Here is a 26,983-nt window from a genome sequence, read left to right on the forward strand (position 1 = left end):
GAGGAATCTTGTCCCATTCTTGTCTGATACAGGATCCTAGCTGTTCAGCAGTCCTGGGTTTTCTTTGTAGTCTACTTCATTTGTTGCATTTTATAATGAACCAAATGCTTTCAATTGCAGAAAGCCCAGTTTACCAACCATATCTTTCTACAATTAAGCCATTGAGTCTGGATGGACAAAAAGTGGGCTACCATATCAGAGATGATGGTGCAGATCATGTTCATTATGTACTATAGATGACGACAAATTCATTCATTCTTCACAATTTTACCTTGAAAATTCTGAATTTGTTACAGAATTTTTAGATGTAGTTTTCTGCAGATAAACCTGTGCCTTTAATTCTGAGAAACTCTGCCTCTCTAAGATGGTCTTGGAGGAGAAACTCTAAAAATCTATCAAACATGAGGCACTACACATTGTGGTGAGGTTATATACCACCACTAAGATTTTGTTAAATGTTCCTTAGCAAGTTGGCCCTCAACCAGATGCTTTTGGTAGCCATTAACAAGCTTCTGGTCTAATTCTGGCTGACCACTCTTCTTTGAAAAATTGGGTTAATTTAAGTTCATTTAAATTGGTTTGTTTCCTGCCATGGATCCAGCTTTTGAACATAGTCCACAAATTTTCAATATGGTTGAGGTCCAGGATTTAGAAAGGCAATTCCAGAAGCTAATGTTAGCCTGCTTTATCCATTCCTAAACCAGTTTTGATGTGTGTGATCATTGTACTGTTGGAAGAGCCAATTCTTCCCAAGTGTAGCTGTTTATCTGAGGTGACATGAAGAACTTGGAGGTAGTTCTGCTTCTTCATTATTCAGTCTACTTTGTGCAATGTATCAGTAGCACTGACAGCAAAACAACGCCAGAGCATGATGCTACCACCACCATGTTTGACAGTTTGTACATTGTTCGTACACTGTTCATCCTGTCTGACCAATTTTCCGTATTGTAAAATTCCTGTTGAGTTTAAAGATGTGGATTTTGGAGCAGGGGCTTTTTTCTTATTTGTCACTTGTCAGTCCATGGCAACGTAAAACTTGATTCACTGTGGACAGAGACCCTGGTGTTCTAGCAGTTTTGAGTTCATGTTAGGATGAACCCTGGTGGTTCCTAGGTTGCTCCTGAACATCCTGAACAATTTCCAATCATCTGAGGGGGATGATTTTTGATCTTTTTCCAGACCTTGGCAAAGTGGTGATGTATCCAAATAACTTGCATTTCCACACAATTGGTTGAACTGATAATCTTGGACTCTGCAGTTGTTTAGAGATGGCTCCAAGAAACCTTCCCAACTTGTGTAAATATACAGTTATCCTTCTTAAGTCTTCACTTACTTTCTTAGACTTTCCCATTATTCTGAGGAATGGTCAAAGCAATGAGGGCTGTTAAACAAATTATCTTTATGTTGGCAGAGAGAAACTACCAAGTGTATTCAATCATAAAAACTAATGAGAGGTTAATATTGTAGACATTGCAGAACCTTCAGTACCACTTATCACCAGTAAAAGATTTAAGTGAGTGTATTTATACATTTGAGCCTAAATGTATACTTTTAACCCTGCATGGATGAGGGAAAATCCATCATTAGTTCAAACTTGTGCAACCAATTCCCCAATTCTTTTGTTTTAAGTCAATAAACACATATGTTGTACAATGACTCCCACCTGGAAAAAGAACATTTCAGAGAAATCATTAAAAGACCAAAATTACTATGACATTCATGCTCATGATGGGTATATGTAAATGTTTGACCACATCTGTTGGTATCACTCACAACAAGGAACAAGTCTGCAATCACATTAACAAATGTGATGAGGACAGAGTCTGCGACATGTCAGCTTAACAAGTTTTGTCAGTGATGAATTAACTTGAGTTCTAACAGAAGCAAGAGACTAAGATTAAAAGTTAGTTTACTGTTTTCACTCGTTTCTTCTGAGATTATTGCATACTTGTAGCATCAAACGACAGCAGAATCAATGCAGAAGCTTTTCCAAATCAAAAGAGCTCTACACATTAATGCGCATTCTGAACTACTATATTTTATATTACTTATTTTGCTGCCAAATCTTGTACATAACACATAATAATATTACTGGAGTCCCTTTATGTCTTTAAAACACTGTTTACACAAGCAATGACAGCTATCTCATGTCTGAGAAGGGCTACAGTTAGGTCAATAAGGTTTTGAACAATTATACTTTTTTTTGTAATTTTAGCTCTGTATACCACCACAGTGTATTTTGTAAGATAATACATGATTAAATGTATTAAATTGAAATTACTGCATAAACTCTTTGGGCATTGCAGTTTTTTTAATATCATTCCTCATTTTCAGATGCTCAAAAGAAAATGGACAACTGACTGACAAGCAGTGACATACCCAGGTGAGGTCTGCTCCCTTATTATATCATGCAAACTAAATAGTTTGCACCTCACCTCAAGTGAGGTGGACTCACTTGAACCCTTCATGTAAGGGCCACAGAGCTGTTGATGGATGTGAGGGAGGCCATCATTGAACTGAAAAATCTAAATAAATCTATTCGACAAATAGCAAAAATTTAATACTGGACAAATCAACAATCTGTTATTTTCTTAAAAAAAAGTTTTAAAAAAAAAAGTAATGCACTGGTCAGCTGAAAGACTACAGAACACAACTAAAGGAAAAGATTGCAAATTATTTCATTTGTTACAAAAGCAAATAAACAAAAAACCTTGTCCTTCACAATAAGTTCAACTTCAAGTCAACAATACTCTTAAAAATTTTGCCGTATCATTGTCAAGGTCTAAAATCACGAGAAGTTTTTTATAAATGTAAATACAGAAAGTTTACAACAAAGTTTAAACCACTGGTTACACTCAAAAACAAGAAGCCTAAATAAGACTGCTAGAAAACATCTAAACAAAGTTCTGTGAAATATTCTTTGGACAGATGAAACCAAAATCAACTTTTACCAGGCTGATGGACCTAGTCAAGTACAGAGAAGGAGAGAAACAGCTTATGATCCAAAATGTACCATATTATGTCAAACATGGTGGAGGCAGTGTTATGGCATTGGCATGTATGGCTGGTAGTGCAATTGTGTCTCTAGTCTTTATAGATCATGCGACTGCTGATAGAAGTACCACAATGAGGTGTTAAGTGTGCAGGGATGTAGTGTCTGCTCAGATAAAACAAAATTACCCAAAACAAATTAGACAGCACTTTGCAGTGCAAAGGGAAAATGACCTGAAACATACTGCAAACAGTACCCAAGAGTTTCTAAAGGCAACGAAACAGGATATTCTTCAGTGGCCAAGTTTGTCACCTGATCTAAACTCAACAGAGCATGTTTGACCCACAGAGTGACCCAAAAACAAGCAGGACTGAAGATGGCAGTACTAAAGGTCTGCAGTGTATCTCAAGGGAAGAAACAGCATTTAGTAATGTCCATGCTCTCTAAACTCATTCACAAGTTTATTGATTGATTTGGAATCCACTGTGATGGTGCATGGAGCCAAAATGGCAAAAAGAAAAGTGCCATTGCCCAAAACCATATGGAACTAACTGTATAGCGTTGCTTTTTTCCCTCCAACAAATCAGATTTTTCCCAGATGCAAATAATTTTATTAATTATCATCTGTTATTCAGGTAAAAATCTGATTGAGATTAAAGTCTTTTTTCAAGTGAGGCCGGACCAATTCAGACATCAGGAAAAGTTGGGCATTTTGTTAACTATAAAAATTTTACAGATGCAACTGTTTTCCTGATCAGTTTGATCTGCGTTTTGCTTTGCTAATTAACATGTTAGCGCTTAAATAATAAATGAAAAGTATGCAGTTTTACACATGCACTAGATACACATTTGCAGTTCTGCTTCAGTGAAATTAAGGTTTTAAGCCTTACCTTGGCTGGCTAGTGTCGAGCGTAGCATCCCACTTTTTGACCAGATTTTAATCTGCCCATCTTCTCCAGCTAATTAGAAAAACAACCAGAATAGGCCATAAAGACATCTTGATTAGATTCTCATTTTGATTTAAAAAGAAAAAAGGCTGATTAGATGAGTAGTTGTCAGATAACAGAGGAAATGAGTCCTAGTCATCTTTACCAGTGATAAGAGCAGTCCCGTCATAGTTCCATCTTCCAGCCAAAACAGCTCCTTTGTGCGCCTCAACACTCTTCTCAATGCGACCCATCTTTGAGGTTAAGTGGAACTTTCCTGCAACAAATTTACAAAAAAAAAACCCCCACATAGATGGTGTAAAGCCATTCCACACACTAGGCCTGGGGTGATGTAGGCGTTTTCAGTTGTTTATAACTCAAATACAGAACTGAGCGTTGTAATTCACTCAGTAAAGTTTCATAAATCTGTGGAATTCTAGTTACTGTGTAACGGAAAACAAGTTTTACTGGCCAAGACAAAATAGTAAAAATATATAAATAAATACGTATTTTAATCAAAACACACAATAACTACCAATCCATCTCCTAACACACAAATACAGACAAATTTATATTCTCTACAGTCAAGTAAATTACAAACTTCTGGTTTGAAGCAAATGAGTGAAACTAAAAAGGCTTCTGTCGGGTAAATTAGGGCAATTTTCTATGCGGTAGACACGAAAGGGTGATCAGCCATGGAGAGTTATTGAAGACGGTAGCCTACCATATACTTTGTGGCAGTGCATATTAAAAATTCTGAATGTTCTATGTAATTTCTGGTGACCTAAAACTGCAAATCAGCATGCTGCAGTGCTCTCTCATTTCTAAATTTGGACATCCCAACAAAAGTAGATGTAACTGATCCAGCAGGTAGTCAGTTTAACAGGCATGTACAGCTGAATGACTCTCTTAAATGAAAAGCACACTAGAAAGCCACATTCTACATTGGAAATGCTTAATTGTTTGTTTGCCTGTTATCTGGAAAGCCTCATTTTCAGATTTCTTATAAAAAAATATAATATATATAAATATTTTTAATAGGAATGAAATATTATACAAACTCCAATACCATGTGTGCTTGTAATTTAAAACGCTAAAACTGCTTAGCATCATACATTTTAAAAAAAATTAAATTTAAAAATTTAAAAAAAAAATCATAAATAAACTTGTAAAAGGAAAAGAAGGCCAACTAATCAAAAAAGGTTAGGAAATCCCAAAGATGTCAAGTCTTCAAAACTAATAAAACCCAGGTGGACTGTTTTCTCTTCAAGTATATTATACAATCTAATAGGAAATCCAACAAAGAATCCAGATTAAAAACTTTAATCTGGAGCAAAAGAAAACTTTCAGTGTTTAAGTTAACAGTGAAGTCAAAATAAATGAATAAAACTCTGTTTCTATTCCCATTGCAGAACCAATAACTTTTGCAATACTAATATTTTTAACCGTAACAAGACAAGAAGCAGAGGAAAGTTGCAAAATGGATCGTAACACTTTTCACTAGTCTCTGGTCTGCCAGAGAAAATTGCTGCTTCAGTTTGTGGGTGTGTTTATGCAACCCTACACTGCCATTAGTGTTGTGACCACACATTGCCTTGCCATAACAGTACATCCATATTCTGTGTGTTGTATCTAACACAGGCCAAAGAAGAGACATGTACGGCAGATTCATGTCACACAAATTGTGTCACCAAGGGTCGGTATTAGAAACCTACAAAACAAAAATTGAGTTTTAGAGTTTTAGATTTATACTGAAAGCTTCATAAAAAGAAGAATTCAGATGGACTCTACTGGATCCTACAAGTATCAAATTGGTAGAGATTATTTCCCTTAAATATAAATAACAACTCTTGAATTGTCCCTATGTCTTCTAAAATAAATATCAAAAATTAAGGAAGACATTGCCATCCTGTAGATAGCCAATTCTGTTACTTAATTTAATTTATTTATTTCATGAGAATGTCTTTAACTAATAAATGCATAGATATGACTAAAAACAGCCACTCCCACTGATTTTATGAGTGAACTCTGAAATAAACCCTTTAGCATTCTGGTCAAATTTTAGAGAATACAAAGACTTGCCATCAGTGCTGGTAAGGACAAAGATTTCAGCCTGGGCCTGTTTCTTCACACCAACAGTTTTGGGGAACCAGTGTAGGTCAGTAGGGTAAATTTCCTCTGGCAGTTTGACAATCAGACTGGTCTCACTGGTCAGCAGGTTCCACTTGAGAATCTGATGATCCTCACTGCACGAGTACAGCTCATCTGCTGTGGTCCAGCCAACGCAGCTCACAAGTTCTTTATGTGATCAGCTGTTAAGGAGTTATAGTAATGAACTGATTCTAAAACCCTTTTTGTGGTAACCTCTGCAATAAATTGGGTTTTCTGAAAAATGGACAGAGGCTAGAGCAACACAATGATGGGAAATATTACCACTGCCTCAAATAGCACCACTAATAATTATGATTTAAAGTTTTGGAACTGTGTCACAGAATTACATGTGTTCCATAACTACAAAAAGGATATGTTTGGATTCCTTTAGGAGCGACGTTTTCAGTCTCATGGTGGATGTTCGTTCTGTTGATCACTAAACGAACAGAAAAATGTCAGAGACAGTAACGTAACTGTTATGTTAAAGCTCTCTATATAACACTGTTGTCAAACCAACACAAAAAATAATAGTACAGAAGACCTGAAGCATGGGTGTATACAGCTTACCCGTAAACTATGTAAAGCAGCCGTTTGCATTCTCCGTTAGCTGTAACGATGAAACAAACAAGCGTCCGCTGTTGCTACGGTACCTGCTACTGTTGCTAACGGAAGTCCTCAGTTATCCCCTGAGTCTCGTCTGTGACTTGAATGCTAACGTTAACTTGTTCTCTTGTTTAAAATGGACATCGTTTTCTCGTTGCCGAGTGTGCTAAGCGAGTGTCAGCAAAGCGTGCGTGTAATTTACTCTACTATGAAGCGCTATTAGAATACGCAAAAGTCTTATCTATCACCAATCAGCAATTTATGCCCCCAACGTATAAAACCTGCATTTTGGTAGCCATTTAATCTGGGTCAAAAACAGCTTGAAAAACAAATTATCGCGAGAGTTGCATCTCCACTTCCTTGACAACGGAAATTTCGAAATATTTCTAAGTTCAAAAACGACATCTGTTAAATAAATGTATTTATGCAAGTCGTTAGAATCGGGATCAACCAACACTAACAGTTGATCTATCGAGCTATATTCCCTCAAGTATAAACTATTGCTCGGAGCAGGTCCTTTATCGTACTACAGACAACCGTTTGAAGACGTAGGAACAACATTAGGCATTTTATGAGAATAAACTTGAATAATATGAACAATTTGCTGTAAAAGCATTGCATGGCTTTTATTCCTTTTCGTTTGTTCTTTATAGTCATGTGAATGCGGTTTGTTTGGAGTGAGACGGAGTTGGCTTCGTCCCCTTTTTTGAATTTCGTCCCCCCACCCCCGCCCTTTGAACGTTCCATGGTGCCTTGCGTCAGTTTGTAACGAATTTGGTTCGACAGCGAGGTTTAGGCGCCATTTACAAGTTTGAGTTGTCAACTAAGGAGAGCGAGTCGGAGTGACACGGGAGTAAATTTTTTGGATTATATTTGCCAAACTTTGGATTGACGATTATTTTTTGCGTAATAGCGACTGTGGTCTGAAAGGAAGACTCTTGACAGATCGTGGTTATACTGTGGAAGGTACATGGAAGTATTTTAGCGGAAAGTAACGACTGGGTTCCGTCTACTTGCTGAAATGTATTACGTTTGAAGAGGGACTTAACAGTAACGGCAAGTTAAACTAAGGTTTAACGTTAGCTTCTGATTGAAAGCGAGCAGACCATTATTACACATTCTAAGAGAAATAATGAGACCTAATCACGTTTCGTCTTAACTTATATTAAACCCACAGTGACACTCACTCCTAATAGCGACATTTCCGACTCGTTAAAGTAATGCTCGCATTGCAAATAGCTCATAACCGGCGGGCTCTAATGTATTTACTCGTTTAACTTTAATACTAGGGTTAACAACTTCTTTCATATCAGATAACACGTTGACGTTGGATAGGATTTGCGTTACGTTTATGCCGACACTGCATTTGACTTTATAGAGCCCAGCAACTCATACCTTTTATAGTTTAAGTTAGCCACTATGTTAGCTTTAGCGTCGCAGCGATATTTCATTTCATATAGTTAGCCAATCACTTAGCAGAAGTAGTAGTAGTACAGCTAACTTAACGGTAACGTTAGCAAGTAAAAACAGCGTGGCAGAGTTTGCGCTGCCATTGCCAAGTTACTTATTTGGCAAACGTGAATGTAATTATAACGTTATGCTAACACGGGTAACGTTGCATTAGTTGTTTGAATGTGCGTACCAATTACCTAGCGAGTTAGGTTGGCTCGTCTACGCCTCCGCCCCAACAAAAACGTTGTGGGGATGAAAGTTAATATTAGTGTCGGTTTGAAACCTCGATCAATTTAGGACGTTGGGTCTTCACCACCAACTTCAGCCACATTAGCAGCGGCTGTGTAACGCAGGCTAGGATAAGAGAGCTAAGGAGGAAAATAATTAGGCTATTTGCACATTAACTGAGTCGTTTTTCACTTGCTGTGACGTTAACCTTATTTTTGCTGCGTTATTTACCGCCTAGGTTCGCGAGGCAAAATAAAATGCGTGATATAGATGTCTACTAGAATTGTTCTGTGAAAGGATGGGATTATTATTTTAATTATTTTAAAGACAAATGATGCTTAATTTTAAACTTGAAATAGATTATGATTCTGTGCAGTCATCGGATTGGTGCTATCTCATTTTAACGTTTTCAGCAGGAGTAACTCGTGTTATGCTGGACTCATTGTTGTAACAGCAATGTTAAGATATGCAAAATATACCGATTAACAGTTAGCTGGGCGTCAATAGGATCTGACTGTGGTAATGATTAGAGGCTGACAGAGAAGCTGCGTGTAACCGACTAAAAGTGGAGTTGAGAGATTGACAGGCACAAAAACCACTCATGGATATTCCCTTTTTACCAATGACCCCTTCAGATTTCAAGTCATGCCATCTAAAACTGCAAAGAGCTCAACTGCCTCCGCCAAGCCAAGAGGGAAAGGGTCGCAGTCTGACTCCGAAGACGAGCTAGATGTACCCCCTCAAGAAACTAACTCCAATGGCCAAGAGGAGGCACCGCCGAAAACTGGCAAGTAACAAAGGGTGTTTTGGTGTCTGTGAATCTAAATAAGTTGTTCAGTCAAAGCCTTTGCGTGTATTGCTGTATTGGTAGGGGCCAATTGGCACAGCTGTAAAGCTTTTTTTTCTCTTCTTGCTTAAACAACACGGAGTTAGAATGGCTGATATATTTTTGACTAAAGTGCCAGTCATCAATAAAATGATTTTGGAGATGATTTTGATAACGCCGAGTGTACTTCTTCCCCGAATCTTCTCAGCAGACGAGGTAATTTATTTCGAAAAATGAGGTGCTTTGTGTAGTAGATCAGAGCGGTGTTTGACTTAATTCTTGTAAGCTTGATATTTACTGATTTGTATGCGAACCCTATAAGATGCACATAAGCAGTGGGTGATGTCTGTATTTTGTAGAATATGTTGAAATGCTTCACTGAGTGTCTGGCTGCGAGGTTTTAATTGACAAACATCGACATCTTGGCTTGTTTATGCTTATGTGAGCACAATAGATTTTGGACAGGTCGTTGTGGCTTTGTGTGATGGCAACATAATCGTTTCTGCGTTACACATTATTATCACAAAACACCAGTTTTCCTGTTTCTGTTTGAGCACAGACAGGCATGAGTGAAAATGTGACGCTGATGGCTGAGATTTCCACTTTAGTTATTTGTCATCGACAATGTGGCGCATCTGAGTACGTACAAACGCTTCTGGTGGAGAGCGTTTGGATTATAATGTGGGTTCGTTCATAAGCGGCCATGGTCTCTTTCTTTTTTGGGGTTGGCTCTTGTTTGCAGAACAAAGGAAAATAACGCCTGTCAACTTTTCTTTCTGGAGTCGTACTTTGACTGCTCTTGTAACTTGGTGCGTGTGTTTTGTTTGTTTGTTTTGTTTTTTTTTTGTGTGTGTGCGTGCGCGAGTATGCTTCTCTACCCCTCCCCCACGTACAACTGTCTCCCCCCCCACCTGAAACGACTCGAACAGAAGAATAAAAGTTGTACTTTTTGTGTGCCACAGATTCGTCTCACGGGGAAGGTACCGAGACCGTTGATAATAGAAGTTTGGAGGAGATTGTCGGTAGCATCCCTCCACCTCCGCCCCCAGCAATGACCAATGAACCGGGCGCCCCTCGCCTGATGATAACACATTTAGTTAATCGAAACTTTAAATCATATGCAGGCGAGCAGATTCTGGGGCCTTTTCACAAGGTACGACCAAACATGGTTACACATGTAATCCCTGCCTGGGAAATACTCTTCTGATGTGTCACAGATTTAACATCACTTGTTGTGTATCCCACTCTTAATTTATTTTTTTCCCGTTTAATTTCATATGATAAAAACCCATAGATTTTTGCCTCGTGTAGTAGAAAAGAGAACATGTCACAGAATAATTTATTCTGCTATATTTTAGCATCATTGCCTTAAATAAAATCAAAGTGGAAAAAGTCAGACTCCATTTTGATTTAGTGAGTATCTCACAAGAGGTAGTGATCTAGTGGGGTGCTAACTTCTCTTGAAAATTATGAGTTTCTGTAAACTTTCTCTTCATACCTTTTCCTGTTTCTTTGTTACTAAATAATTTATCTATGTTAAAAACAACTTTAACTACACTCCCATGGAATACATTCAAATTTGCAGTCTTGCTGAAATAAAATGTTACTGTTTAACTCTACAGGATATACTCTGTTTTTACATTATTGATTTTATTTTATTTTTTTCTATTTTCTCTACCTTTTTCTTAGCGCTTTTCCTGCATCATTGGTCCAAATGGAAGTGGGAAGTCCAATGTGATAGACTCAATGCTCTTTGTGTTTGGATACAGAGCTCAAAAGATCAGGTCGAAAAAGCTCTCAGTGCTGATTCACAGCTCTGATCAACACAAAGATGTGCAAAGCTGTACCGTGGAGGTGCACTTTCAAAAGATTATTGATAAGGTATATATGTGTATATATATCTATCTCTCTGTCACACATATGCATGCTGCACTCACTCTGAATTAATAAATGGGTAGCCCAAATGCAGAAAGATGAGAAGAAATATTTTCTGAAGGATAGTGGTGTTTGTTGAATTAAAAAAATATTTTTTTTTCTGTTCTCTGTATAATATTGCTGCATAGTGATCACAACAGTGACTAAACAAAGACTCAAATCAGACATGAAAGTTACAGCTAACACCCACACATGCCATAGTCAGTTCATATTGTGCTAGAGTTGATCCCTCTATTTTTAAATATTTTTTTTTAATTGCAGTTCAGTAATTAGCCTCTACTCATTTAACTGTACTGTGAAAAGTAAAAAAAAAAAAAAGTGGCTTTTGTATTGAGAGAGAACTTCAGTAGGGTGGATAAGATGACAGATTACATTGAAAAACGACTGAACTGTAGTTCAAAGAATTAAACACGTTTCTATATTTGATCTGCCACAGGGGGTGTGAGAAAGTGTTTTGCCTTGTGTACTCATAAATGTGTCTGAGCCTTTCTCTTTGCTTCATTAGCTCCAAGTAAATTTAAATCAAGTTTTTAAACTGATGGTCAAATTTTGTGTGCTATATCAGCTTTAAACTATTATCTAAAACAAAAACAAAAAATCAGAAGTAGTATAAACAAAAAGTTTTAAACTTTCTTCTAAAAGTACTTAATTTTCTGTTTTATGCTGTATTTTCACTGTCATTATTTTATCTAATAAACTGTTTTAATTCTCTTCATATGTTGCACTCTATACACTCCAGTATGTATAGGGTGTATTTGCATGTTACTCTGGCCAGCTTTATATACTTTTTAAAGAAGCCATTTTTTCTTATTTTGTTTTTAATGTAGTGTGTTTTTTGCCCTAGCCATCCTAATGTATTTGTTAGTGTTATAAATGTTATAAATATTGCAATTTGCTGTGTGGAGCTGTTTGAATTTCTTCTTAACTGCTCTTCTAAGCTGCTCTCTGTCCTCTGCCCCTCCCCCATCAGCAAGGAGATGACTACGAAGTCATCCCCAACAGCAAGTTCTACGTTTCCAGGACTGCCAACAAAGACAATTCCTCAGCCTACCATATCAATGGCAAGAAAGCCACATTCAAAGAAGTGGGTGCCTTACTGCGAAGCCATGGTATTGACCTAGACCACAACAGATTTCTGATCTTACAGGTAATTTTTTATGCAATTTCCTCTTCCAGTTCTAGCTTTGCTTTTTGTTTTAGTTTAGTTTTTTCCCCCTGCTGTGACCATCCCATTTTGTAAGATTTCCTGCTCTCTGTTCTCTACCCATGTCTTAGTCCACTTTGAGTCAAAGTGTTTCATATAACTTAAACCATGACTGTCTTTGGGAATAACCTGTTGCACTGGATTTGGAAAATAGATGTGCCCTCTGCCAGCCCTTAGACTACTATAGCAGCGCATCATGGTTTGAAACAATGTGGAAAAGGTGCGAACCATAATTTGCTGCTTTAGGATTTTAAGGAAAAGATACAGTTTTATCCACACTTGGACCGGCATGTGAGTGGCTGTAGTTGGATAAGTCACTAAGATTTTCTTGTGGGGGGAATCTTTGAGGCTGACCCACCAGTGGGGACAGGTTAGCCCCCGCCCTCCCTTTCCCATGTACCTGCCACGCTTTAGCAGCACGTAAATATTGGCGTGTGAGAATAGACCCCAACCCCAATATTAGCAGTGCTGCTTCAGTGTGGCTGGATCAAACACCCTTCATTACCATGGCTTTATTATTGGTTCAACATGTTGTTTGTTTAGTTTTTTTAATGTATTTATTTCAATTTACCTCAACTGTGAATGGAATGCAGTCCTGAATATTTTTTTATTATTTTATTTGCATAATTTTACGTTTTTATTTATATTTTATTTAGCTCTGTGTTGCTCTGACTTTTAAATCATTTCACTTGTTATACTTCTACTTCTCTTCTTATTATTATTGCCTGTTGTTACTGATGAACTCAGAGACATGTAGGATTACAACTGAGTAAAGCAGAATAGCTGATTTAAAAAAAAAAATTGTTTTCGCAGTTTTATTTATCCATTAAGTTTTTTTTTTAATGGGATAGTTTCAGGTGAACACTTAAACCTGCTCTGCTCGATATTTTTGTATTTATGTGTGCATGTCCATTTCTACACTCCTATGTCTCTTGTCAGTGATATGGCTGCATGACTATGGGAAGAGGCTTGAGTTTGTTTTCCAAGGTCACTTTTCCAGGCCTCTGGCAAAGGGAAAGCTGTCTATTTTGTGCACTGGTCAGAGCAGAGGATGACGTGGGATTTCCCCCTCCTTCCTCTAACTGGCTTCTCCTTTCTTTCATACATAAAAAGTAATATATGAGCTGCTTTTTTCCCCACCCTAGACATAAATAAAAGCCCAATTTGAGACTTGGTTTGTTTTTACTACAACTAGATCTATTTTTTGTTTGACTTGAAATTTCTTACCTGGCAATATTTTTCTAGCCAGCCTATTTAAGATAAATAAATAAAAATGAACACATGTTCTGACAAATATAATTATACTGTAGAGTTGTCCCTAACTTTGGGCCAAGTAGTACATGTACAGTAATGTGAAAATGTAACTGGTGTAGTTACCCGAAATCAGAATTTGCATGTTTACACCAGCATTTGTTTTTCAACCACCTTAAATTTGGATATGATAAATTTTGCATCTTTTAATGTGCGGTGATTGCTGTGAGGCAATGTTTTTATTTTAGCACTAGTATTTCTGAAGCGTGTTAAGCATGTGATTACAGAAATTAATCATTTAACAGATTTCATCTGTTTTTATTTTTTATTTTATTTTTTTAGTCAGTTAAGTAGTTGAATTTTAATTACACTCTTTGTTTTCAGCTTCTTTGAGTAAAGGTAGTAAAAAAATACTCATGATTTGTAACTTAAAAAATTATTATTATTATTTTGCACAGGATTTGTGTATGTGTGTGTGTGTGTGTGTGTGGCAAACTAGTGTTAAGTCAAGTTTAGAGCCATAAGTTCAGCTGGCCACACCCTAATGGTTAAACATGTGGATAATTTAAAAATAAGATTTTTTTTTATTTTTTTACAAATTATTATTATTACCCATTTTCATTTTGGCTTTCTGTGAATGGGTGCAAGCAGTATTTTTGCCAATGTGCTGTTGTGGACTTTGCCTAGGGTGAGGTGGAGCAGATTGCCATGATGAAGCCTAAAGGTCAGACAGAGCATGATGAGGGCATGCTGGAGTACCTGGAGGACATTATTGGCTCCTGCCGTCTCAAGGAACCCATCCAAACTCTGGCTCGCCGCATTGAGCTACTCAATGAGCAGAGGGGAGAGAAGGTGACAACTCAAATACTGTCTGTTCACACAGTTTAGCTAACCAACTTTCCTTCCTGTGTATGGACTACAATTGTTGAGCATCTATTCAGTAGTCTGAGGCTCATGAGGCTTTCTTATGTGTGTGTATGTTTTGGGGTACTTTCAGTACACATGTCTGAGATGAAAATGATGCACTGACAGGAAACTATGAAGCATACAGTAGATTTAATAATTGGGTTTTATTGAAAATTATTTTTTGTTGATTGTACTGTGTTACCATGTTGACAAGCTTTTTATCTTTTTTTTTCTTAAAGTTGTTATTTGATTTTTTTTAATTTTTTTTTATACTATGCAAGTAACTAAGTTTTATCACCAGACATAAAATACTGTTATTTTGTTTACCTAAGCTAAACAGAGTAAAGATGGTGGAAAAAGAGAAGAATGCTTTGGAGGGAGAAAAGAATAAAGCTGTGGAGTTCCTCACCCTGGAAAATGACATCTTCAAACACAAGTGTCAGCTCTGTCAGTATTACATGTGAGTACACCAATACCACCTCTGTTTTGTACATGGAAAAATTTCATCAATAATATAAAAATGCAGACCCAGCAGTTGTACAGAAAAGACTTCTCCATTTCAAATACTCAAAAGAACAGCTGGGCATGCTTCTCTGCTGTCAAACATCATAGTCTTTTGCTTTCCATGTAAATGATAAAGTTTTATCAGACTTTTTTCCCCTCTTTTTTTCCTTCTCCCTCTCTCTGTTTTCTCTTTGTCATTAGTCATGATCTGCAGAAACGTGTGGTTGATAAAGAGCAGGAAAAGCAAAAGATCTCGGAGGACACAAAGGAGCTCACTGAGAAAAATGCCAAGTTATCAGAAGAGATGGAGAAAATGAACCAAGAACTCAAAAATGTGGAAAAGTGAGGCATTTGCATTTCTTCTCCTTCTGTTAACCAATATAACTTTTACCACATTACTCAGTTTTTTTATGACTTAGTAACATTTTGTATTTGTTTGTTTTATTTATTTATTTTTCTTGGTTGCTTAAGCATCTCTTATCTGGAAGGTGTATCAAGTGTAACAAACATGGGTCTAATTTATTTACACACACAAAAATGTTTACACAAAGAAGCGTATGTGCTTGAAATTTATATATGCAATAATTCTCATAATTTTTGGGTTGGTGACCATAGATAATTTTTAAACTGACAAATCATCTCTAAAATAATGTGCAGGAACTGAAAACTGGAAGAACATTAATAATAAGTATACTGTATTTTTTATATACATACATACATACATACATACATACATATACATGCGCTTAATGTATGTATTTTGTATATTTTTTCAGTTTATATAATATTTCAGTAGATGGACTTGAATGTACCCAGTAAAAAAGCTATTCCTCCACCAGGAAACAAAATAAGCTCAACAAGTACATTGAAACCCAGAAGGAGAAGTTCACCCAGCTGGATTTGCAGGATGTTGAAGTGCGTGAGAAGATTAAACACTCAAAGAGCAAGAACAAGAAACTGCAGAAGCAGCTGGAGAAGGACAAAGAAAAGGTGTGTTGGACTTTAAATTGCAGACAACTTTTACACAATTGTTTCAGAGTAATTAGAGCCACTCTGATAATCACAGTGGGCATTCACATGTGATTCAGAGGTACAGACACACAATCTGTCAGTATGGTGTAGTTTTGTCCCTTTTTTTATTTAATTGATATTTAGCATACAAATCCATCTGCAAATACAAGGTTACACAAAGTAACCAGTGGCATGGTTACCCTATGAGTTACTGTATTTAATTTGTATGAAGGCCAAGACAGAAACGTGGGCACTAAAAATAAATTTTCTTTTGCTTGTCAATAAACACCATGGCTACAGTTTTGAAGCAGAGAGAGGAAAAAAATGTTTGTAACCCTTTTACAGCAACTTACTTAAAATAAATATATGACAGAAACTACATTTTAGCATTTTTGTTCAGTGTTTCATTTACTAAAATCATTTGTAGGCTGAGAAGTTTTCCACCGAGTACACACGGCTTCATGTTTTACAGTTGTCAGCAGTGTTGTTTTAAACTTGGGCTTACAGAGTGATTACCAATCATACTAAATGCAAAATATAAAACTAGCCTTAGTTTGTATATTTTAATAATTTCTTTTATTTTTATGGGGTTTTTTTTTTGGTTTCTTTTTTGTTTTTTTTCTGTCATCTTTTAAGGATGATACATATTTGTGTGAACAGAACAAAGTGAGGTCTGACTGCTGGCAGAGGATGTATGACAGCCATAGCAACACAAAGCAAAACTTTCTATATTGAAACTTAGTACACAAGTGTTTGAATGTTGCTGACACATTTTTAGTCTGAAGCACAAATGCCATATGATACTGAAAGATAATTTTGTATCCAAGTGTGTATAGGGGCTTTGCTTTAATTTTATATATATGTATGTGTGTGTGTGTGTGTGTGTGTGTGTGTGTGTGTGTGTGTCTTCTTTCTTTGGGTAAAGTCAAGTTTCTGTATTTTTATAAATTAACTGACATTATTCACAGGAAAAAAATAAAGCCCTATATGAGTCCGGAAGGGCTAGCTGTCTTAAAGTAGCCACTAGGGGGCTGCGAAGTAGCACAAGTTGATAGTGTGTGTGCTCTGTTTCACAGTTCTCGGTCGTCCTGTCTCTTAGACTCACGTTTTTTTGTCGCTTAAACACGAACTTAAGAGTTTTTTGTTTTTTTTTTAACAGTAACCAAGAGTTGTCTCATGACTGTCAGAATATTCTCATTTACCTCTGCTCTAAAAGCCAATCTGCTCCACCTACAATGGCTGTGCTCTGGAAACATCTTGGTCAGAGGGGGAGCTGGGCAGAGGCAGGCAGACCTCTGGGGAGCAGTGTTCTGCTGTATGGTAGTCAACTATGGCCTGGCTTGTGTAACGCTCCCAGCAGCTACATTCACATTTCACCCGCAGTTAACCCTACAAAACATAGACTATACACACGCACCACTCCTTGGCTTGTTTCAGCCCTGCCAAGTGGCAGATTGTTGTGCCAGTCTTAACCAGAGCTTGCTCAGTCCTGAATATGTGTTTATAGTTGATTACAGTTGTGTGTTTTGGCCTGTGTCTGGATGCGTAGCACAGTTTCTTTGTAACTGTCGCTGTCAAAAAACCCAAAACAACAAACTTGCACCTCCTATCTCCCACACTCTTCTCTTGTTTCATCTTTTCTAATTTAGGAAGTAAACGGCTGTTTCTCGGTGGGTGGTAGAAGTGTTTACTACTGATGTTGTCAAGTTAACCTGGAGGGAGGGAATCTAGCAACTGTTGCTTAGATTTTGGAGTTGGACACATTTCATATGCTTTTGCACATTGTCCTGTCTGGCTCATCTTTCAGCTGGAGGAAGTGCGTGGTATACCAGCCAGCAGTGAAAAGGCCATCTCTGAGGCAACAGCTCGCAAAGAAGAACTGGAGCAGCAGAAGGTGAAAGAAGAAGAAAAACTTAAAGATGTGATGGAGAGTTTGAAGGAAGAGACCAGCGGCTTGCAGCAGGACAAAGAGGTATCTGTATACATCATGGTTTTTGTTGTGTGCTCACTGAAACTTTGTTTTTAAAACAATCTTCTTGTATAATCCAGAAAAAAGAAAAGGAGCTCATGGAGCTCAACAAGGCTGTAAATGAGACCCGTTCTCGTATGGACCTCGCTCAGTCGGAGCTTGACATCTACCTTAGCCGCCACAACACAGCTCTGACACAGCTCAACACAGCCAAGCAGACACTGCAGACGACCTCTGACACACTGCGGGAGCGCCGTGCCGCCATCAAAGACCTGGAGGTCAAAATACCTGAAAGAGAACGGGAGCTAAAGAAGGTAGAACCAAACATCAGCACTGTCAGTTAGATAACATTTTGTGGATAATTTGTGTTACAGCCATCATGTGTTTTGAGTTTTTGCCTTCTGTTTCTCTGCAGGATGAGGAAGAGTTGGAGCAACTGATGAAGACTGATAATGAGACAAGGGAGGTGGTGAGGGAATTGAGGCAGAAAGTAGATGAAGCCAAGAGCTCCCTGTCCTCGAACCGCAGTCGTGGAAAAGTCCTGGATGCCCTCATGCAGCAGAAGAAAAGTGGCAGAATCCCCGGCATCTATGGACGATTGGTAAAGAAAATACAAAAATTGCAGAACTCAACAACTTTCCTTCGCTTGTTTCTATTGATTAATGATTCTAAATATATTTATGCCTGTAGGGAGATCTGGGAGCCATAGATGAGAAGTATGATGTGGCCATTTCATCTAGCTGTGGTGCTCTAGACAACATTGTAGTTGATACCATTGACACGGCTCAGAAATGCGTCACATTCCTAAAAGAACAGAACATTGGGGTTGCTACCTTCATTGGTCTTGACAAGGTAAATATGAAGGATTTAAAGAACTTCAGTCAGGCGAAATATAATTTTTTAAGTCTTAACGACTTTAGTTATATTTTTTGTGAAATATTGTGCCTTCAGATGGCCTCCATATCTTGCTGCTCCTTCTCATTCATCTAAACTTCCTTTGCACAGATGAAAGTATGGGAGAAGAGCATGGCTTCCATTCGCACCCCAGAAGACAGCCCTCGTCTTTTTGACATGGTGCGAGTGAACGATGACAGTGTGCGACCAGCTTTCTACTTTGCCCTGAGGGACACGCTGGTGGCCCAAAACTTGGAGCAGGCCACAAGGATAGCCTACCAAAAAGACAAACGCTGGAGAGTGGTCACCCTGAAGGGAGAGATAATAGAGATGGCGGGTGGGTGATTTATCTTTTCTGTCTATCTTGCTCGCAATAAAAAATATATATACTTATGACCCTCTCAATTAGATCATTTGGTTAAATTTTTTAAAAAGCTTGAATAATTTTCCAATGTTTCACAGGAACCATGACTGGAGGAGGAAGAGTCATGAAGGGCAGAATGGGCTCTTCTATTGGCACTGAAGTCTCCCAGGTGGAGGTAAATTGTTTGAAGCTATAATGTTTAATACAACTTGTATTTTAATTGAACATAGCATACACATACATGATCTTTGCCTCTGCAACCAAATGGTCCACAGATACATCTGGACTATGAGAGCAGATGGTGCCTAAGCTTCTCAGTACTAGTTGCACAAGTATCAATAATAATGGGCACCACAAAATGCAATGTGAGAATTCAATAAACATTTAAAAGTGTGTGAAACTCTCTCTTGGTTTCGAACTAACTGGTCATTAAAGTGAAACATTATCTTTGAGTCCATTTTTAGTCACCAGACTACTGTATCTGTCGGACTGTCTGTTTAGTGTTTATTGCAAACCAAAACTTCAAGACAGGAGCTTGGAGTTCTTAGTTATTCACTCTGAAAGGTCTCCTTTCAGAGTGAATAACTATTCCTTAATCCACATGAGTGATGTGAACTTTTAAAATAATAATTCTTGCCATGAGATTTTACTTTATACACATTTCCCAGGAGTGATGGATAGTAGAAAACATAATCACAGCTAGGCATTTGTGTATAGGACATGATGATTTTCATTTGTTTTCTGCAGCTTGACCGCATGGAGAGCAAGCTAAATGAGAAAGTGTCGAAGCTGCAGGGATGCCAAGAGAGAAAGCTGCAGCTAGAAGAGAACATCCAGCGCCTGCGGCCACAGCTCCGGGACATGAAGAACACCTTGGAAAAATACACCAACAGCATGACTGTACATAATTTTCATTCATTCTGCTCCTCTCACACTCATTTGGCTGTGTTTTTGATCTAATTAATAACCCCTGCTATTAGTAAGCCATCAAATAGGACAGTTTTGACTGATTAAAACATTTTTTGTTTGCAAATCTGAATTATTTCTTTTTCTTTGCTTCTCTCAGAGTTTAGCTGACCAAGAGACTCACTTGAAACTTCAGATCAAGGAACTTGAAGCCAATGTGCTGGCAGCTGCCCCAGACAAGGCCAAACAGAAACAGATGGAAAAGAGCCTGGAGGCCTTCAAACAAGGTAATGTCCTGTAAACACTAAAGAGAAATACTGTTGTTAATCATTTAAATATGGTAATGTTCACTCTCTTGAGATGTTTAAAAAAATATATAATCACTTGGTAGTGTAATTTTGTTTTAAAAAAATCTTGTCACATTATTGCTCTTAATAACCAGATTAGCTTTTGTGTGTACATGAATTTAATTCTTGAATCCTTCTAAATCTATTAATACAAATATCTTTGTCTTGTTTTTTGTTTTTCTCCTATATGCTGTTCCTTTTTGTTCAATCAGACTACGAGGCAGCATCCAGTAAGGCTGGGAAGGTGGAAAATGAGGTGAAAAGGCTCCACAATCTGATTGTAGACATCAACAGCCACAAGCTTAAAGCTCAGCAGGACAAGCTTGACAAGATCAACAAGGAGCTAGATGAGTGCTCCTCTACCATAACCAAAGCCCAAGTGGCCATAAAGACAGCTGGCCGGTGAGGAAATTATGCTTGTTTAAACTCATTTACATGTGCATCCACTGATCGTAGACGAGTGGCTACTGGTGAAATCACTGTGAAGCCTGTTATTTATAATTCTGACATGTGTATGAGTCTCTGCTCGTACATAACAGGTTAAATTATACAAAGAACATAAAAGTTATCTGTACCTGGTATCATGCCCCTCAGTAATATTACAATATGCAGGAATATTCTGAATTATCCATGCAGCTGGACAGATGGTTGATTCCATGAAAAGTCATTCAGTACCTCCCACCCAAGCCCCTCAAAATCAGGTGGTTTTATTTATTTATTTATTTATTTTTACAGAAACATTATTATAATAAATAGTGAAAATTTTCAGAGTTAGGAGTGTGCAGAATACACAGGAATGGGTTGAAATTTTGGCACTTTTTGAGCCTCTGTGACTTCATAAGTACCACAGATGGCCACATGACATTTTGGGGGCTGAAGGCTGCCACCAAAATTTTACCAAAATGCCGCCTGATGGACTATGAAAGTTACGCAGCGTAACTTTCATAGTATAAAAGTGTTTTTGTTTTGTTTTTTTGCATGGCTTCATGGAAGTTTTTGTATTGAATCAGCTCCTTCTGAGAGACTGGGGAATGTTTGTTTGTTTTTTTTTTTGTTTTTTTTCTCAGAGTAGTTTATTTTGTAATGAAAGAGCAGGTATCTCTCCCTTTTATCTAAAGAGGGGACACCCTATACTGTTTGTTTTTCCTTTGTTCTTTTTTTCTTACGACTATTCAATACTAATATCACATGTAAGTAGCATTGGGTTTCTGTCACTAAATTCCTGTCTCCTGTTGTTGTCATTGGTTTCTTTGAATTAATCAGTGTTGTGGCAGTGGTGAGTGTGTTGGGTGTCTAGTCTTTGGTGTCTGTGGCTGGAACATTAAGATTGATCATGTAGGCAGGACAGCCTGGCAGCGCGCTGTAGCAAAAACACACACTTGGTCTGTGTGTGATGTGGTTTGTCTGGCATGACAAGCTGTTGAGTCGATTACGAACAAAGTGGGAGCTTATGAACTGACACACGGAAGCAGGTCTGAAAGCCAAAAACATTTACTTAGACAAATGAACCTACCACCACAGTTACACACTTTGTGTATGAAAGAGATTTTAATCTTTTAGAAGCCGTTGTGACTGCAGTTTAAGTGAATCTGTGTTTGGGTAGCACTGCATCTAACCACAGTAGATTTTATTCTAAGATCCGAGCCAAGTTTCTAACCTTGAATTTCACTCTGTAATATGCAAAGTATGAGATTTGACTGTACAGACGCGCCATATTAATGTGAATGACGGCCTCAGAGTGCAGCAGTGCAGGGATTACTTTTGTTTTAACAAGTAGTATTTATGAGCCGTGTCAAATCACTTTTGTTCTTTTTTTTTTTTTTTTTTTTTTAACCCTCACGGCACAAAAAGAATAGTCAGGTAGGACACCTGGGATATATATTTGCCTTTTAAAACGAGTTGTCAGACAAGTGTTTTGTCTGACAGTAGTTCATTACCAGACAATAACTAATACACTAGGGCTGCCACGATTTGTCGACTAGTCACGATTACGTCGACTATCAAAATCGTCGACGACTGATTTAATAGTCGACGCGTCGTTTGAAACTTTGTACGATCACAAAAGACGCAGGAATAAGTGGCAGGATTTAAGAGTGTAATAACGGACTGAAACAGAAGATGGCAGCATTGCATGTACAAGGATGTCAGCTACCGTTAAACCCCGAAGAAGAAGAAGAAGAAGAAGCAGCTGTGTCCCAGAATTCATAGCGCGGCCCAGCGCAGTTTCCAACAATGGCGGCAGCTAGTTAGTTTTAATGTTACTCTTATTATTCTTTCTGGGTCACCAAATAAACGTTTAACATATTTTCAGGCGAGAATGTAGCTGTGTAAACCTCAAATATCTGCTCAGTTTATCAGGACACCACATATTTTCAAAAGCGCTCCGACGTTTTCGGAGACATCTGTTACCCACTAGCTCGTTAGCGAGCCGGGGGCTAGGCTCACTAGCGCCGTGAGAACACCGGACTCCCCGCAAATCGTTTTCAAACCCACCGCCGTCTTTCGCTACTCAGGTTAAATATATATGAGTCACTTAGATAACTTAAAATGTTATTGTTTGGCTTTTTTTTTTTTTTTTAGTATTTTATTTGTTCCTGAGTAAATCAGTTTGTCTGAGATTAAAGTTATAGTTTTTACACAGCTGAATAAACGTCAAGCAGACAGCTGATTATCAGAAGTGTGAGATGCTCCAGAATATACTCCAGTGTCCTGTTATATTTTAGATAGCAAGGAGTTTATTAAACTTCACCGAAACAATCTGCAAATTTCATTAAAATTTAATAAACTATCATCTTGTCTTTATTTTTAGTTAGCACAGACCTTAAACACTTAAAGCTGTAAGCTAATGATAGTTATATAAGAGCAGATGCTGCTGGTGCAATAAGCTGTAGTTTTACGTCTAATGGATGATGATCTGATTAGTCGACTAATCGCAAAAATAATCGGTGACTAGTCGACTATCAAAATAATCGTTTGTGGCAGCCCTATAATACACAATTTTTTTTATTAAGTTTTTTTTTAAATACTGTTGATGACAAACTGATAAGGAGAGAGATGATGTGGATAAAATGTTAAATTACTTTGGTTGTGTCAGTTTGTGTACTCAGTGGGGTGTTTTTTGTTTGTTTTTTGTGCTTCACGATTTATTTGATTTGTTTGATATTTATATGCACATACGTTCAGTTGTGTTTCAGGCTTTGAATTGTTCCCAGAATGGCGCTGACCTTTACTTCAGTTGTCTTAACGCATCCAGTGTAGACGGATGAAGCTGCTGCTATAACATTGCTCAATTTACAGCTGGCCTCCTGTGCAGGCAGGATGATGGCCTGGGTTAGAGTAAGATCCTTGTGTAGACACATATATTAGCTCTTCAGCAGTCATTCTGTAATGTTTTTGATCCACTACTGATCATCAGCAGTAATCTTTCTAATATCATGTGTCTGTCACCAACTCTGACTGTTGCCGTTTCCTCTGTAGCAACCTGAAGAAGTTTGAGGAGAGTGTGGCTTGTGTGCAGCGTGAGCTGGAGGAGAATGAGAAGTCAATAGCTGAACTCACAGAACAGCTGAAGAAACTGGAAGACGAGGCTGGAGAGATCATGAAAGACTGTCAGGAGGCTGAGGTTGGAACTTTTCATCCACTTTGGTTGTTTTATATTTCTTCACAGGAGGAAAAAAAAGTTTGTTTGTTTGTTTGTTTTTTTTGTGTTTTTTTTTTTTTTTTTTTGCACTGATTTTTTTTTCTCAGAAGGATTTTACATTTTTAGCAAGTTGTTTTAAAACCTTGCTGTCCCACTTGCACTTTGTAAGAAAAAAAAATTAACGTGTGAAGGGCTGATGTTAGTTGTTTTTTTTTCTGTTTCTTCCAGGCTGCATTGCCAGATGTGCAGGAGCAGTATCAGGGGGTGCTGAAGGAGATAAAGGCGCTGCAGCAGCAGGAGCACGCTCTGCAGGAGGAGTCCCTAGGCGTCCGGCTCCGCATCGAGCAGATCGAGGCCACCATTACCGAACAAAATAACAAAATCAAACACTGGCAGAAAGAGGTGGGAGAGGAAAGGTGTTGCTGTGAATTGATGTACTACTATAGTTTTATTCTTGTAACAATAACATTAATGAAGATTTACTCAGCAAACTTAAAGCAAGGGACAAAAATAGTCCAGTGATATCAGACCCACTTTGTTTTATATTGATACTTTTTTTTCATTTTCTAATTGTGAATGCTTTAATCATATCTGAGGCCCTTTGATTTGTATCTTTGCTTGCTCTACAGGATGATGGTGTAAAATAGTAAAAACTATTGTTTCTATTCCACAGGCCTCCAAGCTGTCCCTTCATACCATCGAGGACAAGCCAGCAGAGGAACTCCCTGTGCTCACTCCGGCTGAACTCGATGAAATCTCAGATCCCAACATCATTATCAACAAGATGATCACATTAGAGACCCAGTGTGCTCAGATGAAGCCCAACCTCGGGGCCATCGCAGAGTACAAGAAGAAGGTATGCACAGGCGTGACAGGCAGCCTGCTACCTAACAACTCGCTGTTGCTGAAACTCAGTGACTGTTGTTAATACTGCTGTTTTATTTTGTTTTTTCTGGATCTGTTGGCTCATCTAATGCTGGTTCAGCCAATGTGTGGAGCATGTTTAGTGGTACTCTCTTGGTCCATTTATAGCTTTATTTTAAGCAGCTCTGTTTAGAATTTATCAAAACGGAAATGAGCTCACAGCCTAATTTTAATTTCAATCTGCGTGTTCGTGTTCTCAGGAGGAGCTTTACTTGCAGCGTGTCGCCCAGCTTGATGAGATCACTACAGAGAGGGACAAATTCAAACGTGGCTACGAGGACCTGCGCAAACAGCGCCTCAATGAGTTCATGACTGGATTCAACATGATCACAAACAAGCTGAAGGAAAACTACCAGATGCTTACACTGGGTGGTGATGCAGAGCTGGAGCTCGTGGACAGTTTGGACCCCTTCTCTGAGGGCATCATGTTCAGGTAAAGCATGAGTGACTGTAGGTGATCACTGTGAGGTTCATCAGTGCAGAGATTTCATCGCTTGCTTTTGAATCAATTCAGTTTTTTCATTAATGTCGAGGACATCTGATAGAAAAACCAAACACTTGTTTACATCCCAACAATCCAAATAAACTAACAACCAAACTAAATCCTACCTGCTTCGAATTAAACAAATGTTCAGGCAGACTTATTGTAAAAATCTAAATTCTTTAACACAAAAAAAAGCTCTGACCTTTTGAGAGATCTAGTTTGTCTTTCACATTAGAGGGATAAAAATAATTTATTATTTGCCTTTTTCCAAATGCTGTTATCTTTTTGGCATTTAAAAGTCTGAGATTAATTCATTTCATTATAATTATGTTCCTCAGATTTTGTAGAACTGGCTTTATGATTTTTTTTTTTTTCTTACGTCACTCTGACCTCTTCCTAAAATGTTCTGAACTTTCTGCCAAGCACAGTGAAACTGTTCTTTTAGTGTACGTCTGTTTTCTTCTATTATTAAAACTGATCCCAAATCTTCCTTTTAACATTTACGGGACTCAAATGAAGGATACTGTTGTTAAAAACAAGTAACAGTACTGAACAACACACATCACTAATGCCCTGACCTGCACATGGTCAGGTGTAAGCATGTGATGTACTTTTACTCATGAAGTTTAAAATAGCACAGTTACAGCTGCACACAGCTGTTGGACTGTGTTAAGCAGCATTTGCTGGAATGTGTGAGCTCGAGCACTGAGAGCAGGTTCAGGCTGTGCATGAAGGCAGATTAAAATATGGAGTGTGTTCAATTTCTGGAGATGAATGACATAGCGTCTTTCTAAGATCTCACACAGTCGAAACATGAGTATTTTTTTGTTTTGTTTTTTTTGGGTGATGATGCATTTGCTAGACAAACTTTTTTTTTTTTTTTTTTTTTAAAGTGTTCGTCCTCCCAAGAAAAGCTGGAAGAAGATCTTTAACCTGTCGGGAGGAGAAAAGACCCTCAGCTCCTTGGCTCTGGTGTTTGCGCTACACCACTATAAGCCCACACCACTCTATTTCATGGACGAGATTGATGCTGCCCTTGATTTCAAGAACGTCTCCATTGTGGCCTGTTACATTTATGTGAGTATGGAGCGGTTGATTCTGTTAATGCCTCAAACATTCACCCTTTTGAGTAGTAGTGGTACTTTAAAAAGCAGCAAGGTGGTGTAAAACTAAAGGAAATATATTTTTCTTTCAGGAGCAAACAAAGAACGCACAGTTCATCATCATTTCCCTGAGGAACAACATGTTCGAGATCGCTGATCGTCTCATCGGCATCTACAAAACTAACAACACCACCAAGAGTGTGGGAATCAACCCAAAGACCATCGTCTTTAAAGAGCACGACGCCATCACTGCCTAAACCCAAGAACCCTGTTTGCTCTTTTACTTTACCTTTCACACATCATGTAAATATTGTGTTCTTTATGATGAAATGCTGCTATTTTTTTTTTTTTTTTTTTTTTTAA

The 26,983-nt window shown here is 37.9% G+C and overlaps 2 protein-coding genes across 4 annotated transcripts in view; one reads left to right on the plus strand and one right to left on the minus strand.

Annotated features, from left to right (window-relative positions):
• ift80 (intraflagellar transport 80 homolog (Chlamydomonas)) overlaps positions 1 to 7,209 on the minus strand; it is a 56,051-nt gene extending 48,842 nt beyond the window's left edge. The window contains exons 1-5 of one of the 2 annotated variants that reach the window (XM_080888610.1): positions 6,637 to 7,209; positions 6,442 to 6,505; positions 6,001 to 6,219; positions 4,085 to 4,195; positions 3,883 to 3,951 (exon numbers count right to left, since the gene is read on the minus strand). In XM_080888610.1, coding sequence (XP_080744736.1) covers positions 3,883 to 3,951; positions 4,085 to 4,195; positions 6,001 to 6,219; positions 6,442 to 6,481 — 439 coding nt within the window. In that variant the 5' untranslated portion in view covers positions 6,482 to 6,505; positions 6,637 to 7,209. The remainder of the gene's footprint in view (positions 1 to 3,882; positions 3,952 to 4,084; positions 4,196 to 6,000; positions 6,220 to 6,441; positions 6,506 to 6,636) is intronic. The other variant, XM_080888609.1, reaches the window with a different exon arrangement.
• A 252-nt stretch (positions 7,210 to 7,461) lies between these two features.
• On the plus strand, positions 7,462 to 26,978 carry smc4 (structural maintenance of chromosomes 4). 2 transcript variants are annotated; one of them, XM_080888140.1, is made up of 24 exons: positions 7,462 to 7,728; positions 8,988 to 9,139; positions 10,141 to 10,331; positions 10,868 to 11,059; positions 12,084 to 12,260; positions 14,256 to 14,420; positions 14,807 to 14,934; positions 15,180 to 15,320; positions 15,818 to 15,968; positions 17,797 to 17,961; positions 18,039 to 18,272; positions 18,374 to 18,559; positions 18,649 to 18,810; positions 18,964 to 19,189; positions 19,315 to 19,391; positions 19,964 to 20,116; positions 20,283 to 20,409; positions 20,682 to 20,871; positions 23,947 to 24,091; positions 24,338 to 24,511; positions 24,783 to 24,965; positions 25,234 to 25,466; positions 26,411 to 26,594; positions 26,713 to 26,978. In XM_080888140.1, the coding sequence occupies exons 2-24, from the start codon at positions 8,998 to 9,000 to the stop codon at positions 26,875 to 26,877; spliced, it is 3,891 nt and encodes a 1,296-aa protein (XP_080744266.1). In that variant the 5' UTR covers positions 7,462 to 7,728; positions 8,988 to 8,997; the 3' UTR covers positions 26,878 to 26,978. The 2 variants fall into 2 exon arrangements, with proteins under 2 accessions (XP_080744266.1, XP_080744265.1); XM_080888139.1 differs by having other exon boundaries at positions 7,462 to 7,638.
• Positions 26,979 to 26,983: the final 5 nt, after the last annotated feature.

This window comes from Rhamphochromis sp. 'chilingali', assembly GCF_963969265.1.
Source record: "Rhamphochromis sp. 'chilingali' genome assembly, chromosome: 8".
Classification (NCBI taxonomy): Eukaryota; Metazoa; Chordata; class Actinopteri; order Cichliformes; family Cichlidae; genus Rhamphochromis; species Rhamphochromis sp. 'chilingali'.

What these genes read in the sequence shown, in the direction of transcription:
- smc4 (XM_080888140.1), top strand. Translation starts at nt 8,998, where the DNA reads ATGCCATCTAAAACTGCAAAGAGCTCAACTGCCTCCGCCAAGCCAAGA. An exon ending in GAACTCAAAAATGTGGAAAA is followed by an intron (nt 15,321 to 15,817) that starts GTGAGGCATTTG and finishes TTCCTCCACCAG; the next exon opens with GAAACAAAATAAGCTCAACA. An exon ending in AGAGATAATAGAGATGGCGG is followed by an intron (nt 19,190 to 19,314) that starts GTGGGTGATTTA and finishes AATGTTTCACAG; the next exon opens with GAACCATGACTGGAGGAGGA.